At 35.4% G+C, this 18,608-nt stretch overlaps 1 protein-coding gene across 2 annotated transcripts in view; it reads right to left on the reverse strand.

The window, feature by feature from the left end:
- Nucleotides 1–9,601: 9,601 nt before the first annotated feature.
- The window catches only part of IL1RAPL1 (interleukin 1 receptor accessory protein like 1), a 1,149,826-nt gene continuing 1,140,819 nt past the window's right edge, over nt 9,602–18,608 (reverse strand). For both annotated transcript variants that reach the window (XM_031445619.2, XM_064483316.1), the window contains 2 exons: nt 10,917–11,087; nt 9,602–10,472 (listed from right to left, as the gene is read on the reverse strand). In XM_031445619.2, the coding sequence (XP_031301479.1) occupies nt 9,754–10,472; nt 10,917–11,087 (890 nt within the window). In that variant the 3' untranslated portion in view covers nt 9,602–9,753. The remainder of the gene's footprint in view (nt 10,473–10,916; nt 11,088–18,608) is intronic.

Genomic DNA, 18,608 nt, shown 5'->3' on the forward strand with positions numbered 1-18,608 from the left:
AATAATAGTATTTTCTCTTAACCAACAGAAGCCACATCCTTGAAATATGCACATAGAATGAGTGACGTGATGAGGTTGCGAGAATCAGACATCAAATAGGATGTTCTTAAGAAACAGAAGCTAGCAGCCTCATCACTGGTGGTCATTTCTGGAATAAAAGGGGACATAAAGATCAACATTAGCCCTAGTGAGATAAATATATGTGATTGGAAATACATTGTTAGAATAAGTGACTGAGGTGTGAAATAAAGAACCAACCGGTTTGCCATTGCTGTGTATGTTATCACTCGGCTGAAACTGCAAAATGATGCATATAATTTATCATCCCACATAGAATTAACTAAATTTTTCAGCACTGCATGAATGTAGCGTTGGACTTCATGTCATTTACTAGAATAGGATTCCCCAAATTACATGATCATAAAAACTTCCTGGAATTCTATTGTTTTGGAGTGAAGCCAGTAATCTATGCTTTTAACAAATGCTACAAGTGATTCTTATGGTAAAAGACATTTGGAAAAGTCTTTATTAGAGTTCATGTTTTGATAAATTCATTTTAATGTTAATGTTAATGTGAGGAAAAAACTGCTAATTAAGTCAAAAAATAGCAAATTTAATATTGATGTATTCATTTTCACAACCAATACCTTTGGTATTCCCTGTCTAATTTTGCTATTTTCTTCCTTTACAGAAATGGAAGTGACAATAAACCTGTATTCACTTAGAAGGAAGGTATTTTTTTTAATCAACACAACTATTAATTAGCTTATTTTTTTCTTGTACGATGGTACAATTACTTTTTGAAGTCATATAATTTATGACGAAGATGGACTCGATTTTCTTGACTAGTTCTTTATTTCCTTATTTTTGCAATATTCTCAAATAAAATGTAACTGTCTTTATAGTTCAGTTTTCCTAAACGACTTCTTTGTGTGTTCTGATGAACAAACTGGGAGGAATTATCAAAAAAGGAAAACCCAGTGTATGGTGACATTTATCCACTGCAAACTGTAATTTTGTATTCCAAAGAGTGATGGCAATTGTAATGACAGAAACAATAAATCCTATACCTGTGTTTCTCAGTGAGTGGTCTGTGGGCCTCCACATTAGAATCACCTGTGAAGTATGTTAAGTAAATTCTGGGCCCCACTCCAGTACTATTGGAGTTCAATCTGAATTTCCATTTTTAACAAGCTGTCCAGGCAATTGTTCTGAAGTCTAAAATTTGAGACCCAACTGTTTGGCTCCTATAGTTTTCAACTCTGGTTGTTTTATAGAATCACCTGGAGGGTTTATGGAAAAAACAATAGGGACAAACTCAGATTACTTTCATCTGACGTCTCTGGACTTTTGGGAGTTTTTAAAACTTCCCAGGTGATTCTAAGTGCACCCAGGTCTTAGAACTATTACTATTAGGCCCAAAAGAATGATGCTGTGAAAGAACTATCTCACCCTTTGCCAAACCTTCATGTCACAGTATCAAGCATGCAAAATCATAGTTTCTATTCATACATTATAATTTTTAGCAATAAATTTCCCATTTTATTTAGGAAAAGCATGCTGAGGCCACTTAAGAAAGGATTTTCAGAGTCCGGTTTTCCTTTCAAGTTCATAGCTGTATAAACAGTTCGTTATTGCCAAGGACGATAGAATAACTGAGATATTTCATTGCTTAATTTAATTTAGTTCTGTTTGTTGTTCATGTAGACTTTTGGCATGTTCTTGTGCCCTCTGATTTTTGGGATGGTTTCCTTCTATGGGGTTTATTTTCCATGAGTTAGAAGTTGGACTGCCTTAGCAGTTGTTCCATAATCCAGTCATTCATGAATGACTTTGATGACCTTTGCCATCTATCACCTTCCCTACGCTATTATTTACCTATATTTTTGTTTAAATCATGTAGTAGAGAGTATTCTACCAGAAATAGTGTCCATAAAGTCAGGTTTGATGTACTACTTAAAAAAACCCTAACATATTCTAAATCAAATACATAATTATAAATAAAGATCTCCCTCTGTGTACCATCTCAAACCAACATATCACTGGGATAAAAACCCCTAATTTGGACAAATAATTGGCTAAACTATTTGTCAAATTTAGATGTTCTCTAACCTTTAGAACTTCACCCCACCCTCCCCCACACAGAGAAGTATCACTGGGCATTAAACATTGATTGAAAATTCAAGCTTAATGAACCAATGTGTTTGAATTACTCTTACAGGCCACACATACATGTTAAAAATCCTACAGCATTAAGTGAACAGGTCACACTAATTTAATTCTCTGAATATTTGTTTCATTCTATGTTTCTTATTTTCTAGTCAATGTAGATCTGATGTCAATTAGGAATCTTCCAGAAATAAGATGTTCCTTGAGTATCAGTCTTTTAACCACCTGTTAATAATATGAGCATGATTGAAAGTTCCTGAGAATGTATGTGTGTGAGGTGCACAAATAGTCCCAAATACTCTTCAACTATAGAGTTCTCTCCTGATATTTTTAATAATGGGTCAGGTCCTATGATTCACAATTTAAAATGCAATATGGAAATGACACATTGAGTCATAATCCATATAACATTTTTCTTTTTCAGTAGAAGTTATTTTTTTTCACAATGAAAAACCCTACCGAGGTAGAAATGACTTTATGAGATTTTAAATATGTTAATTACTTTGAAGTCCAACTGGAAATAATCTTACGGTTTAAAAAATATTACTTTCAATTATTCATAATGATTTATCTCTGCTTCATCTTTGATAAGTGTTTCATAAACAGCTGTCCTAAGATATGAATTTTGCCTAAACAGCTCATTTATTCTGAGAGGTTTATGGTTGTTCACTTGTTACGCTTGTGATGGAAAGATTTACCACTATCCCTTCCCCCCAAATAAATAAATAATAACCTTATTTATCTTTAACATAAAATGAAAAATAAGGCCAAAAACATTTCCCTTTAGGAATAACTGTGCACTATGAGTAGGTGCAAATAGAGTAGAAAAAAAAATAAGATGATTAAAGATCTTGGTCACTTTAAAATATTACCTGAGGGGACTTTATTTTAAGGTCCTTATGTGAGTAGTACCCTAAAAAGAAAGGAATAAAATACCTGGGGAGCAAGAAGTAAGGAAAAGAAACAGCAAAGAGAATTCACACGTTATCATTCCTTTCATTTTGTTTCTCAAAGAATTTGATGAAACAGATGAAGGAAAGATGCAGAATTTAACCTTGAAAAGATCATTAATGTGATAGTAACTTCTAAGTGATTGAGTTTGTGATTCAAACTTCTCACAAATCCAGTAGTGAAGCAAAAAAGACAGATTGCAAATGCACTTGACTTTTCAACAAGGTTTTTCTCTTTGTTCAGCCAATTGGCCATTTAAGTCCCTTTCTTCATAATCATAATAGGATCGAAGTTTAAGAATTATAAGCTTATACAGACATGAACAGAGAGGGAGAGAAAAGTATAACAAGAGTTATCAAATTAACGAAGGTACTTACATAGGTTCCAACAACACATTATTTAATTTATTTTCATCTACGATCAGGTAGAAACCAGAAGAAACATTTGTAGCTTAATAAATAATTTAATTTCTTGAATTTCTATGTAACATATAAATTTATTTTTACAGGATATATAGAGAGCATACTCATAGAGAGCAACAGACTTATGAAACGACTATAAAACACAAATTATAATTCAAGTTTAAAATTTCTCATTTTTACACTTGTATTTGTCTATTTTCCTATTGCTAGTCAAAGCAAAACCAAATATATAATCGTAAGTATTCTAAGAAAAAAAGGAGCGCCTCCATCACCTACACATGAGTTACATACATTCTAGATTGTACAAAATCAAAGAGGGTAGGCAAAACTAAAGAGAAACACTATGTAAAATGCACTTTTTTACTGACTGTTAAACATTTCTGAGAGTGTCTGAGTTTAAAATTTGACTTGAACACCAGCAGAGGAAAATGACTAAATTCACTTTCCTATTTGGGTTCCCTCAAACTCTGAAAATGCAAAAGTTTTTACAATTCAATAGCAAGTTATATGAACATATTTCCACTACTTTGGTGGAAAGAACACTCTAAGGAGTCTAGCTACCAGGAGCATATGTTGCAAGGAATATGGACAACTGTCCATGTATCCTAACATAAAGATGTGTTCATCCCAGTTGAGAATTAACCTAAAACACTCACGTCTGATCTCCCCAAATTTAGTCTCTCATTGACTAGTAAGAATAGATCCAAATTACTTTGCCACATGTTCATGCACTATGTAATATGTCATTTTACATTAAATCTTTTTTTTTTTTGTAATGACCAGCATGCCCTTTGAAACTTAAGGTTATCTGGACTATGAAGACTGAAATTTACACAACATCAATATTACATGTAATAGTCTCAAGTTCATGTGTAGTTCTTCGGTTTCTACTCATTAAGTAGTGGAGGGAATACAGTGTAATGACTTAGAGCAATTGCCTTTGTTAGTAAGAGAATACTTTTCAGGCTGTGGACCCTGGGGGATGCATCAACAAAGGTAGTGAATGGTAGAAAAACAATAATGCCTTACTTGACTTACTTCAATGAACAATCCAGAAACATGAGTTTGTCAGTGGACTCAGAGACTATTTAGAGGAACGTTTACTAAAGAGCAGAAGGAAATTTTTCTTTTTATGTTATCTTATGTGTCTATAATGGAGAGATGTTTTGTATTTTGAGCCTGGAAGGAAGAAATGATACTTGATGGAAGATTAGAACAGAGTTCCTTCTTTTCATTCTGGGCCTTTTCTATGCATGTAACTGAAGTTTGATGATGACAAAACACACAAAATTAGGATTAGGATCAAGTCATAATCATCATCCTTTATCCAAACTCATACAGGTCTTACAGTTCTGTGTGGCAGTATCTTAGTTATTGAGACAGCACAGACTTTCATTTTGTTGCCAATCGTGAGTAAAAAGTAAAACTTTAAATAACTACCACCTCTCTTCAGTTTAGCCTCTAAATTCTTCGTCCTGCCCCAAAGTTGTATCATAAGTTCTAAAACTGGCCAAAGCACAGCTACTGAAAACAAAGCGTGTAGCCAATTCTAAATCTTAGCATAAGAAAACTGTATCCCTTTGGAAAAACAGGTCAAATGGTTGTTTCTTCTACTCCTGCACTAGATTAATTCTTCTAAGTTTTGTTGTAAGAAACGTGATTAAATCCAAACCATAAAAAAGTTTAATGAAATAAGGCATCATGCCAAATGGCCTGATTTCACACTCCCCCAAACTATCTTTTGAGTAAATTAAGAAGTGAGTAAACTATCATAGTAGTTAGTCAACTCTCATTTATTTGGGTGTGAATTACTTGTCATCAAGGAAAGTTTTTCCTCACTATAAACCAAGTCTCCCACAAAGTTGGGTTATGTTGGAAGAGGAATTGCCTCTGTTTGTTAAAAGAACAATAATCATCCCCTGAATTTTCATGAGTGAAGGTAAGGAATAGTAGCCATCACAGAGTCTGCAAGATATATGGTTTTTCCGAATGTCAGTTTCTGAGAATATGCTCTAAATCCAAACATCAATAACCTTTTAGGTGACAGATGTCTTTTGAGACTCAGATCCCAGAAGACATAGTTTTGCCCACATTCAAAATTTTGTCTGGAATTTCAAGGGCTTTGTTATTTCCTTTAATCCTTTTTTATAGACTCAAGGTATCCTTGAACCCAAGTTTAAGGTTTATTGTTAAGAATAATCCAAACTTGACTGTTGGTTACATTCTTTCTTCAGAACAATAAATTGGGAAGGGTTAGTGATAAGACAAGGAATATCTCTGTTTCCATGAACATGCTGCTCCCACTAGGGAACTCAGTTGCATCATCATCTCTTTGTAATAACAATATATATTGTTAAAAAACTCTTCAGTGATAGGGCATATGTGTCTGCAGGTAGGATTTGTTACTCATTCAACAATAGTTCACCCTTCTTAATCAACCATGACAATAATGGGAATAATGAACAAGCAAGTTCAGATCACAAACAGTAAGGGATTTTCCTCTTTTGTGTCTACGGATTCTCTTAGTTCCATTCATCTTACTTGCACAAGTAAAATTTAGTAAGCTTTCTTCTGGGACTAATGATTTAACTTAAACTAAATTTTAAAAAGACAGAAATTAAGCACAAGATAAAAATCACTTCTTAGAAAGAGGAGAACTAGGGTGTCATTCCAGAATCAGAAAATACTTTACAAGTGTACGATTTAATGTTCTCCTGGAAACGGTGATCTTAATTCACATAAGTGGTATCTGTGAAAGTTAACGACTATTCTAGGATAAACAAAACTTACTTGGTGTTTAGGATTGGCTCTCAGTTAATATTTGTTCTTGTTATAAAATGCTAAATAATAACGAAATAAGGAAGAAAGCAGTCTCTAGGTATTTAGGTCCATAAGGTTCAAATACATAGACTATGAAGAAAGTAATAAACACAAAATGGTTGACTGAACAATCAGTTGTTTAGCTATAGAAATGTAGTAGCTTCAGGTCTCTTAACTCGTTGTGTCTTAGATTTACTTCGTATAATTGATCTAAACGTAAACCCACTGGCTGCATGAGATACAAATTTCTTCTCTGCCCGTAGGAGTCGTAAGGAATGGATTACAAATTAAATAATCAAAGATTTGAGCACCAGTATAAAGGGCAGGACGCTCACAGGCAGCAAGTAGAGGTTACATTAAAGAACCAGGTGGACTTTCGAATCCATAATATGTCACTGAGAGTCTGAGCAGCGATTGATGAAAAACAGGCAAGGCCAAACATCACGCATGTCCAAGTCCAGAAGCCCATTATCTCCCTCAGCTTGGCTAACATAGTCACACTTCCAACTATGTTTTTACAACTAGCATATTCTTATTCCCCATAGCCCCCACCAAAAAAAAGAGAAGGATGAAACCTAAGCACTAGGGAAAATACATTTTCTTCTCTCTTTATTGTGAATTCTAACATAACTTTTGTTAAACATAGAGCACGTGAACACATGACAGTTTCCTTCATTTGTTCTCACAAGGAGCTGATAGAGGAATACTTGGGAGGAATGTTTCTAAAGCCAGAGATAGCTTCTTCTCCATTTATTTCATTTTCTAAAAATATGACAAAGCATTAGAGGAAAAGAAAGGTTTTAAGTTGTGAGAATATCAAATATTACCCATCAATCCCTGAATCATGCTATTCAAAGTGCTTAAATCTACACTAAAAATAGAACAAAAAATGTACTCCCAATGCAGCTAAATTAACACCTATGGATGCCTAAAATATGACTGTGGTCTGATTACTTCCCCTACATTTATTCCACACTTCCATCGTACACTTAAAAAAGAAAGAAAGAAAGAAAGAAAGAAAGAAAGAAACAAAGAAAGAAAGAAACAAACAAACAAACCAGGCCATTGCCATGTTTGCAGTTTTCTGAGCACTGGGGGGATCTGGAATCCAGTCCAATGAGGTTCACTGCCACCAGTCCCTGACAAGTGTCCATAGTACAAAGTAAACAATGGCCTTCTTGGATTCTGAAAATAACCCAATGTGCAAAGCTGACCTTCAAGTTTATGTGTCCTTGCAGCTTCAATTCTGGTTTGTGAAAATGTGACACAGGTCCAAGGGGAGCTCGAGAAGAAAGAACAGATTGTAGAGAAGGACCCAGGTGAGTTGTCAGGGAAATAAGCATTTTTTCACCAAATAAAAATCAATGTACATCCCAAGGCTCCTTTCCCTTGTCACACAAATATGAGACTTTTGCATTGTTACAAAATTTTTATAATCACCTCTCATACATTTGCAATTCAATTTTACCCTCCCCAGTGAACTCGGCTGAAGTTTACGTTTTAGTGCGTGTGGCCTACTCACACCTTAGTATTGTGACCACAGCTGCTTCAGAACTGTGTTCTCGTTATACGCTGTTAGGAAGAAACCAAACATACAAGTCACTACACAAGCCCACAGACAAGGACCGGAATGGAAGTTCCTACAGTGAGTCACTGAAGTAATGTGTAAGTTCTATTATCAGTGTTTTCATCACATTGATTTTTTTTTTTTAAACTAAAAGCTACTTAGGTAATATTTCCCTTGAGGAATTGTGCCCTCTGCAAGTTCCTTTATGATTGATTTTGCATCATTTTCAACATGAATATGTATTAGCTGCTTATGTCATCGATTTCAAACATAAAGCTAAATGGTAAGGAATGTATTTCCTGGGAGCATCAGCTTTCTGTTTCTGAAAGACAGAATTATACGGTTAAAATAAAACTAATTCTTTATACAGTAAAATTAATTATTTTAAATACTTTCTCATCTAATTTAAAAACTATTTTGTGTAAATAATGTTTATTTTGAAAATACTGATTTCTGTTGGTATTCATATGTTTGACCTCCTGAGTTCTTATATAAACACTTTGATATTAATAAGTGTTGCTTATGTTCACAAACTGAAACCACACACTTGATTCTGAATATAGCAGTGAAAATTAAATACAGCGAATTAACATTTAAATACAAGGGGATCCCATAATAAGTTTCACAGATTTGTTCTGACTCTTTAGAAAATAACATTTTGTATAATACAAGGTGACAAAATATATTTGATGACACATCCTATCCTTCCCTTTGGTTTGGAAGCCTTCAACGTAAATTTCATTTTGACTTGTGTTGATTCACCCTTTTGAGTTAACTTGCCTGGCATTTGCACATAATCTCATTTGCAGAAAAATTATAGAGGGAAAAGAGGAAGTAGAATATTAAACAAAAACAGCCACAAACACATTCATGCCTTTCCAGGAAGTGATCAAATATAGGGCTTGATTTTTTTTGTTGTTTTTTTGTTTTTTTGTTTTTTTTTGTTTGTTTCTTTTGTTTTGCTGTGTGTTTTTTATATATATATATATATATATATATTTATATAAGGGTACATCAACTCATTTATAAAACGGAAACAGCACACTCTCCCCCATTTTCATGCCCTTGATCTTCTCTTCTTAGCACTCTGTAGTGGTCACTGTCAAGTGACTAGCACACTTTTGGGTCTGGAGTGTATTCTGAAGAGCAGTGAATTAAATGTTAAGACAGTTAGACCCACCCCCACCCCTTCTCAGAGTTTACATATCATGCCGCCATTAGAAGGGTAGAGGTGGGGAATGAGGTGGGACAAGGAAGAGATTCAGGGCTCTGATTGGCGGGGCCCTCCTATGAACAAGTGTTCTTCTCATGGTTTTTTTTTTCTTCCCCAAATGGCAATGCTGGCATTCGTTGCACTGCTCTCTGAAGGCCCACATTGGCCCTGCTGATCCTAGGCAGAACCCAAGAGAGGATCCGGTGCTCCTTGTCCCATCGGATAGATTTGTCCAAGCACCCCAAGGAAATGTTAAAAGCAAAACAAAATCAAGGAAAGGAAATGAAAACCCATTCTAAAACTAAACTAATGAAGCAAAAAAGGGTTTTCTATCTATACAGAAGTCTCTTCTTTAAAAAAATGTAAATTTACAAATTCCAATGACATATAAAACAAAGTCAAAAAATGTAATGGTAAGAGACGTGGTAAAACAGGAAGACACTGATGCTACAAAGAAATTGCAAAAAACATATGTACAAGACCCTGTTTCTCCTCGTGTTCTAGAGATTGTAATGCATGTTTTTAACAGCAGCAGTCGAGGATTTAGTTCCAGGCACTGGACTGCAGACTCCACGCAAACTCCCAGGGACTGGACGTCCCTTGCTTTTCTGTCACCAAATCACACTGGATATACTGGTCTCCCTTGGCAACAGCGGCAGGATGGCACTGTTTGTGTGGGCCTCATCTGGATTCTGCTCCCTGCTCGATTTTGTCTGTGGCCGCTGCCCGTTGATGAGTGTCATAGGGATGTTACAGTAGGTATGCTGATTTCCTATGGAGGTAAGAGGCAGGGTGCCGGTAGGAGGTACGTCGTACTCATAGCTTCGGTAGTAGTGTTTCTGACGCATCTGTGAATGGTACGTGTTGTGAAAGGTGGAACGGAGATCTGGATGGGCAGTGGCTAGAGCTGTGGAGGTGGCCGCAGCCATGGAAATGGCTGAGACAGTCTGCAGCTCCCCAAAAGGCCCCTGCTCACTAACATCTAAAGCCTGCTCATGTGTAATGGGTTCTATCCTCTTAAAAGGCATTTCATATTGTAAACGTTTCCAGAACTTAGAGTTCAACTTGTTGCATTTTGGTCCATGCCATTTAATAACGGTCAGGAGCTTGATGGTGTGCTTGAGGGCCTCCACCTCCTGGTAGTTCATAATTCCTCGTAGTTCACTGCACTCAATTAGTATTACTTTAATTTCTCCAGTCACAAGCATGTTTCGAAGTCTGGTCTCCAGCTCAAAGATGCTCCAGCCCCTTCTGACTACGTAATTTGGGGTCATGACAATAATTAGCCGCTTGCTTTGATCTACACACCTTGCCACATCTTCAATGTATGCTACAAAAGAGAAAAGGGTTTGTCAGAATAAGTAAATTGAACATTTGGTCCAGAAAGCCTCGGTAGACTCTCTCTTTCTCTCACATTTAATGAGAATTGCTGGCTGTTGGGTAAAACTCTGAGAAGATGAAAATAGCCAATGATCACTTTGAATAGTGTATGGACTTTTCTTCTCTCAGTGTTAGAAATAGTTTCCCAGGTACAAATCGCTCATATCGTTTCTTTAAATGTCAAGGCTCATAACATGAGATGCTTTATAGAATAATGGAAGTAGCTCTTCAGGGGTATCAAAACTTATTTTTCAGATGAACACGCAATGATATTTCTTTCTTGAAAAACTGACAGACGGAGAAGAACCAAAAGTTAAAATCCGGTCTAAAAAATGATGATTATGCAGACAGACAATAAGAATATGCACACTCTTAAATGAAAACATTAACTTACTTCCAGTTGGGATTAAATCTCTATCTGGTATAAACAACTTATATCCATAATGCTTTTCAAGCATATCAGGTAGGATTTCAAGAGCAAAGCGTTCTTCTTCCCCAGTCTCTTGATTCCACTGGTCAGGATCCACTTTGGTGTATGATAAATATGCATCATAATCTTTATTATCTGTCAAAAACATTACAGAGTAAAGTTGAAGTCACTACTCTACAAAAAAAAAAAAACAATAGGACATGAAAAGATTCACTTCTTTTCATAAACATCTCCAAATGTCCCACTTCTCAGAGACCAAAGAAGAGTCTTCGCTGATTTTCATTAAGAATTCAATAATGCCTAGTATTCTGGAACTAATTTGGGGGTATGAGGGAGGGTTATATTTTTCTGTTGTTATTATTAAGACAGTAAGAGAAAAAAATAATGAAAAGAACAATGAAATGTTAACTTCCATACTTTTCATGCACAGATCACAGAGAAGAATCTTGATGGCTTCGACATATTTGGATAGTATGTTCTTAGTCAAAATAATTGTACACCACCTAATCCTTCCTTTGGTGATTTTACTCTGTTGATAAAAAACAGAAAGCTGAAATGGGCTTGATTGTGGAAAAATGATTTTTAGGTTGTGTGCACTGTGCTGGTTTTCTGTTGAAGAGAAAATAAAACCAAACTTAGAATAATTAACTTTTTATTGGGAGCTGGTTCTTGGGTCTTAGGACTGAGACTATCAGCACACTGAATTATAGAAAAATATATTGTTTTTTGGATCTCCACTTATCTCATATATAAAATATCACCAAATGATCATGTTAATCAGTTTGATGATAAGAATCAAAACTACAATATAAAATGGATGAAACTTAGTTCTAAAATATGATTTTGTTCCTCATCCTTCCCCTTTTTTTTAACAAAAGAACTCTTCAAATATTTGATGGCTACAATCATGCATTATCTTCATCTTAATTTTTTAACTTAAACATCCCCAAATTCTCACTTGTTGCTTCTAAGAAGAAGAAGTCATTTATCTTCTGCCTAGTCTTTCATTTGTCAATGTCCTTTTCAGAGTGTGATATCAGGATTCATAATTCATCTCAATTCTAGATACTGTCAATACAGTGAGTCTATTAATACCAATATCCTTAGCTTTCTTTTGTGCTTCTCTGATGATTGTCAGCATATTACTTGATTATTAGATCAAGCTGCATTGAAACACTCCTAAATTCCAGAACAAAATGAACTTTGCATTTAGCATAGATAATTAAAAACTTTTGGAGTACAAAACATCAAAGACAGACAGGCATCCTTGACTTGCTCTCGGTGGCTTTGGAACACTCCTTTTGCCTTCAGGGACACTAAAGCTCACTTCCAAAGATCCATATATGTGTGTTCATTTTAGTAGTCTTATAATTGTGAGCGACTTAGAAGTCATTCTGCAACTTGTTAGAGAAAACTCAGAAAGCTGTTTACTTTATCTAAAGTTAAAATAGGTGTATAAGAAACTAGTAACTACACTACAGGATCCCTGGGAAAACATCTTTAGCTATGGGAGACTTTTTTAAAGCAGCTTTCAGGTTAAAAAAAAAGGTTAAAAAAAAAAAGACCGTCCCAAACATGTCATATTTTGGTATTTGGTATTTTCTTTATTCTTCAACCAGGATATAGTTGTACATATTACAAATAAAATTTAATTTTCACGAAAAACAATAATCATATTTGTTATACCATGTCTGTACACATATGTCAGGAGTCTATAGTGGTATCATTTTGTTGATGTAAACACTTTAGTTGACTAAGAAATCGTAGAAAATAGCACAAATAAAGCTATAATACCAGTTAATATTTAATTGAAATGTCCATTTATTAGATATTAACATGCCATATCTATGAGATAAAAATCTTCCTTTATTATATGGGTCAGTAGCTTCCAGTCTAGTAGAATATGCAGACAAGACAACAGTCTATTTCCAGAGGATCAATGTGTAGTTGATCTAAGAGTAGTACAGGGGTCATGGGCCAAAAGGAGGACTCTTTAAGTCAGATGGCAGATTGCAGAATGATTTCATGCATGGACTATTTTCTTTCTGGGAGGGTGCTCTCCAATTTTCTACAAAGTACTACAAAGTGTTGAAGTATGCTCAAATCTGGCATGTGTAATGTCTAGATCCTCATTCCTTGACCTTTGTCTTCCGTAGGCTTAAAAATCTTTGAAAACCACACCAACATGAACACTGAAAAGAATAGAGCACTTATGACTCAGAAGAGATGTAAACAACTGTTCCCACCAATACGGGTAAGTGATACTGCTTACATGACACTGTTTCTGGTTCCTCCGCCTCCTCCATGGACATCTCTATTCCAATCTATAAATGCTGTCATTTCTCAAGATGTTTTCTATGGCTTGCTTCGTTTTTCTCTCAGCCTTCTTTCCCTTAAAAATCCCCTTTCTTTCCATGACAACAACAGTCAATTCTGTGTAGATGTCTCCCTAATTTACATGTCCAATCCTGTTTTTTTTCTTGTGAACCTGTAACTTGAACCCCTTAATTTGGATGTTCAGCATGCATTTCACATTCAACATGTTCACAACATAACAAGCTTCCCATCTCACGCCTTCACATTTTATTTCGCTTAAATTTTATAGTAACATAATAATCTCACTTCTTTAGTCTCCAAACTTCAGATGCATGTTCCACTTACTCCTTTTCATTACTAATAATCTCATAGCCAATCAGTGGTAAAATTCCTTTGGGTTTTATGTCCATCCTAGGTGAGGTCCTACTCTTCTCAAGTGTTATATTTTATGGTCTTCCCTCTCTGTTTCCTTATTCTTCTTGCTCATTCCACACAGAATCACAAAATTCATTTTTCCAAACCTCACCACTGATTATCTTTATGGTAGCTTGACAAATATTTATGGCTATCCATTGTTATAAAACCAGTAGCTAACGCTGCAGTTGATTTCCCTTGAATTTGAGTCTGATATCTTTGAGTTAAAGGTGAACTCTTCTCCCATGTATTATATAATTCTACTCACATCTTATCTTCTTTCTTTGACCACAAGATCCTTGACTCAGATATATGACCAGGGCTTAGTACATGTTCAAATATCTGTTGATTAAATGAATGAATGGCCTCTCATTTGGGTATTACATGACTTATATCTTATAGCCAGTGTGGAGATTTTCTCAAGACTTGGGCCGTTTCCTACGAGAGATGGTTTCAGTGATACGCATTCCAAGTTGCCTGAACTCCTCAAGTAATTACTAGGAGCTATGGGGTTGAAGTTCAGCAAAGCTCCTTTGGGATAATCTCAAACTGTAGTTTCTCACTGTGACTCAATGGAAGACCTCAGAGTTCTTGTAAACTTCTCTGAAAAAGTGGTTTCCAGACTTAAGCATGAACAGTAACAATTAGAAAGGCTTGCTAAAATACAGATTGCTAGGCCCCACCTCCAGAGTTTTTCATTTGGAAGATCTAGAATAGGTCCTGAGAATTTACATTTATAGCAAACTCTCAGATGATACTGCTGCCGGTCCAGGGACAGAGGTTGAGAAACTCTGCTCTAAGACAGGGTATAGGCATCCAGAGGTCTCAAAGGCATCAAAGAATTGAAATCAGCTGCCAGGTAATGGAATTAGAGTACCATAAAACCTACACACTGCAGCCTCAGCTCCATAATAAGTGATCTTGATACTTACAGGGCATGTGCTATAAATAAAATAGCTGAAAATTCACACTTTCATCAAAAAGGGGATAGATTCTTGTCTAGACTAATATATTCAGTAACCATATTAAGCTTATGAACCTCAGGAATGAGTGCTGTGGTCTCAGTGAGTTTCTATCTCTTTATATCAGGTGGATGAGTTTATAACATTTAAGCGAGTATCTCCTAGATAAAAGGGAGTTGCTCAATGTAGGTTATATGGGTAGTAAATGTGGCTAAAAAGCCCCTTGCAAGCATCTGAAGCAGCATCCTCCCTCAAATTAGCGGGACACTTGATTGATATCTAACTCCTCTTTCCCCAGAGTCTATGTCAGTGCAGTAAGGAGCTAGGCATTTATTTACCATCAGAAACAAACTCCTGGTTTGAAAGTTATCAGACTGCAAATACTGTTCCAGATATCATGCTAAATTCAGCAATATTTTCTGATTCAAAATCATATGAATTCTAAGATTTCTTTTCTCCCCCAGTTACCAGCTGAATATGAATCTTAGGAAGTATCTCTGAGATTGTTTTTGATATCTCTAAGAACATATATTGACTAATCTTAATGTGTATGATCTTCATGTGACTGGAGAAACTAAAAAATTGAGATTATTTTTATAACCACAGAAAAAAACAAAATTATGCTAAAATTTGTAAAGGCTAGGTCTGTAACCTTTTAAATTCAACTTAATTTTATAAACAGCTTAAAACTAGTTAGCCATAACAGGGTAGTACAATAACATATTTCTTATTCTGAACTTTATTCCCTAAATTTTATTTTCTGTAATTTACACCCCTAACTATAATTCTATTGACTACAGAGATGAAAAGCAGCTGATGTACACACTCTTTGTAATAATCTTCATAAACTCTAATATAGTCATTGATTTACTCTTTTCCATGATTTTCAAGAGATTCTGACTGCTGCAATGTCCCACAAAAAAAGAAAAAGAGGAGTGACATCAGCAAGATGGCCCAATAAGATACCCTTTGCACGTATCCTTTCAGCCACAGTACAGAGCCAGGCCTGCCCACTCAAGGACCCATCCAGCGACCAGGTAGAAGCTCTCTCAGGGACCTGGTGGGAGCCACACTCATCCACATACCTGGTAATTGGTCCACTGAGTGAAGATCCAATTGTGAATTCTGATGTGGACACTTGTCCAATCGCTATCCTACTGAACAATGTACTAGAGGCAGTCCTGTCTACCTAGAGACCAGACAGGGCAAACCTGAGCTCCTGCTAACAAGTCTGTCAACCATGAACTTTAGTGCATCCCTGGCAACAGCCTCAAAACTGGCTCCAACCTAGAATGATTGTGATTCTGGAGGTAATCCCATTGGCCTGGGGAAGAGAATGGAGAACATCTTTACCTGCTAAAATCAGGCTGTAAAGACTAGAAGATGCATCATGGTTCCTGACTGCAGACCATACTACAAAATGATAGTAATCAAAACAGTATAGTACTAGTATAAAAAACAGACACATAGACCAATGGAACAAAACTGAGAGTCCAGAAAGAGACCCATGCATATGTGGTCAATTAATATTTGACAAGGGGGCCAAGAATACTCCATGTGGAAAGGATAATCTTTTTAATACGTGATGCTGGGAAAACTGGGCATCCATATGCAAAAGAATGAAGTTAGGCCCCTATCTTACACTGCTCACAAATGTTAATTTGAAATGGATTAAAGACTTAAATTTAAATGTAAAACTTGAAACCATAAAACTCCTAGAAGAAAACATAGGGAAAAAGCTCCTTGACATTGGTCTTGGCAATGATTCTCTGGATATGACACAAAAAGCACAAGCTACAAAAGCAAAAATAAATAAGTGGGACTAAATCAAACTAAAAAGCTTCTGTGCTATAAAAGAAATAATCAATAAATAAAAAGGCAACCTACAGAATGGGAAAAAATATCTTCACACCATATATCAGACAAGGGGAGGGTTAATATCTAAAATATATAAGGAACACATACAACTCAATAGCAAAAAGACTAATAATCCAATTAAACATGGGCAGAAGACCTGAACAGACATTTAAGATATACAGTGGCCAATAGGTATATGAAAAGATGCTCAATATCACTAACCATCAGGAAATGCAAATCAAAACTACAATGAGATCTTACCTTATACTTGTTAGGATGGCTATTATCAAAAAGACAAGATAATAAGTGTTACAAGGACGTGGAAGAAAGAGAAACCCTTGTGCACTGTTGGTGGGAATGTAAGTTGGTGCAGCCACTATGAAAAACAGTATGGATATTCCTCAAATAATTAAATGCAGAGGTACCATATGATCCAGCAATCTCACTTCTGGGTATATGTCTGAAGGAAATAAAACCATTATCTCAAAGAGATAGCTGAACCCCAGTATCACTGCAGCATTATTCACAATAACCAATATGTACAAACAACTTAAGTGTACATCAATGAATGAATGGACAAAGAAAACATCATATATATATATATATATATATATATACACACACACATACACACACACACACACATACACACACACACATATATACATATACACACAGTGGAATATTATTCTTCTATAAAAATGAAGGAAATTTTGTATTTTGTGATAATTTGGATGGACCTTGAGGCAGCACGCTTAACTGAAACAAGGCAGAGAGAGACTGACAAATACTGCATGATCTCACTTATACTGTGGAATCAAAAAAGCTGAATTCATAGAAACAGAATAGAATGGTGGTTGTCAGGGGCTGGTAAGTAGGGGAAAGGGAGTGACGTTGGCAAAGTAAACAAATGTCCAGCTATAAGACAAACAATTTCTGATATACAGCTTGGTGACTATGGTTAACAATACTGTATCATATACCAGAGAGTGCAGAGAGTAGATCTTTAAAAAGGTTTTTTGGTTTTTGTTTATTTGTTTTTGTTTTTTGGGGTGGAGGTAATTAGGTTTATTTATTTATTTATGTATCTATTTATCTATTAATTTATTTAATGGAGGTACTGGGGATTGAACCCAGGACCTTGTGCATGCTAGGCATGCACTCTACCACTGAGCTATACCCTCCCCCCAGAGAGCAGATCTTAAATGTTTTCACCACAAAAAAGAAATAGTTAAGTGAAGTGATAGATACGTTAACTAACCTTATTGTAGCAATCATTTCACCATATATATGTGTGTGTGTGATATATATGTGTGTGTGTGTCAAATTATCATATTGTGCATCTTAAAGTTACACAGTGTTATATGTCATTTATATCTCAATAAAGCTGGGGGGAGAGAAAAACAAATAAACAAAAAACATAAGACTCAACCAATTAAGTAGTTGCTTTGTTACTCATAGTCAAACAACTAGTACAGTAGAATTTTCTCCCTCAATTTATAGCATAAACTACTATATTTTAAAAACATATATTTGAGAGGAAAAAAGTTTGGACTCCAGAGTTAAGAAATAAAAATATGAGTTTAAAATATTATTAAGAAATCTTGATGAGAGAAGGAAAATAGGAACTGTGTATCAGGAATAACAAAGTGGTTTAGAAAAATGATAAATTAGTATTTTTCTCTTTGACATATGAGAGAATATTAGTAAATTCTCTTTAGAAGGACTGAGAAGTCAGAGAATCTGTGGATTTGTTAGAACAACAGAGCTTTCAAGAAAATGTAGACTGAAGACTCCTTTATCAAGATGAAGGTGGTGGCTATGTTGGATGTGGGCTAGGAGAGAGATTTACTGACAATATAAATGGCTTGAGATTGACATTCAGGTCTTTGGGAGTTTTTAACCTTTAAACACCTACTGAATAGTCATCAGATGTTATTGACAGCTGGCCATTTCTTTTTTTTATTATTATTCTCAAATATTATGTCACATACATGAAACTGACTAGCAACAGAGGCCATTATTCAGCAAATGGGTTACCAAAATGAGACCACGGTAGAGCTCAATGATGAATTGTGTATTTCATTTTAAAAGGCGATTTTTGATG

The sequence above is a fragment of the Camelus dromedarius genome, chromosome X (assembly GCF_036321535.1).
Source record: "Camelus dromedarius isolate mCamDro1 chromosome X, mCamDro1.pat, whole genome shotgun sequence".
Taxonomy (NCBI): domain Eukaryota; kingdom Metazoa; phylum Chordata; class Mammalia; order Artiodactyla; family Camelidae; genus Camelus; species Camelus dromedarius.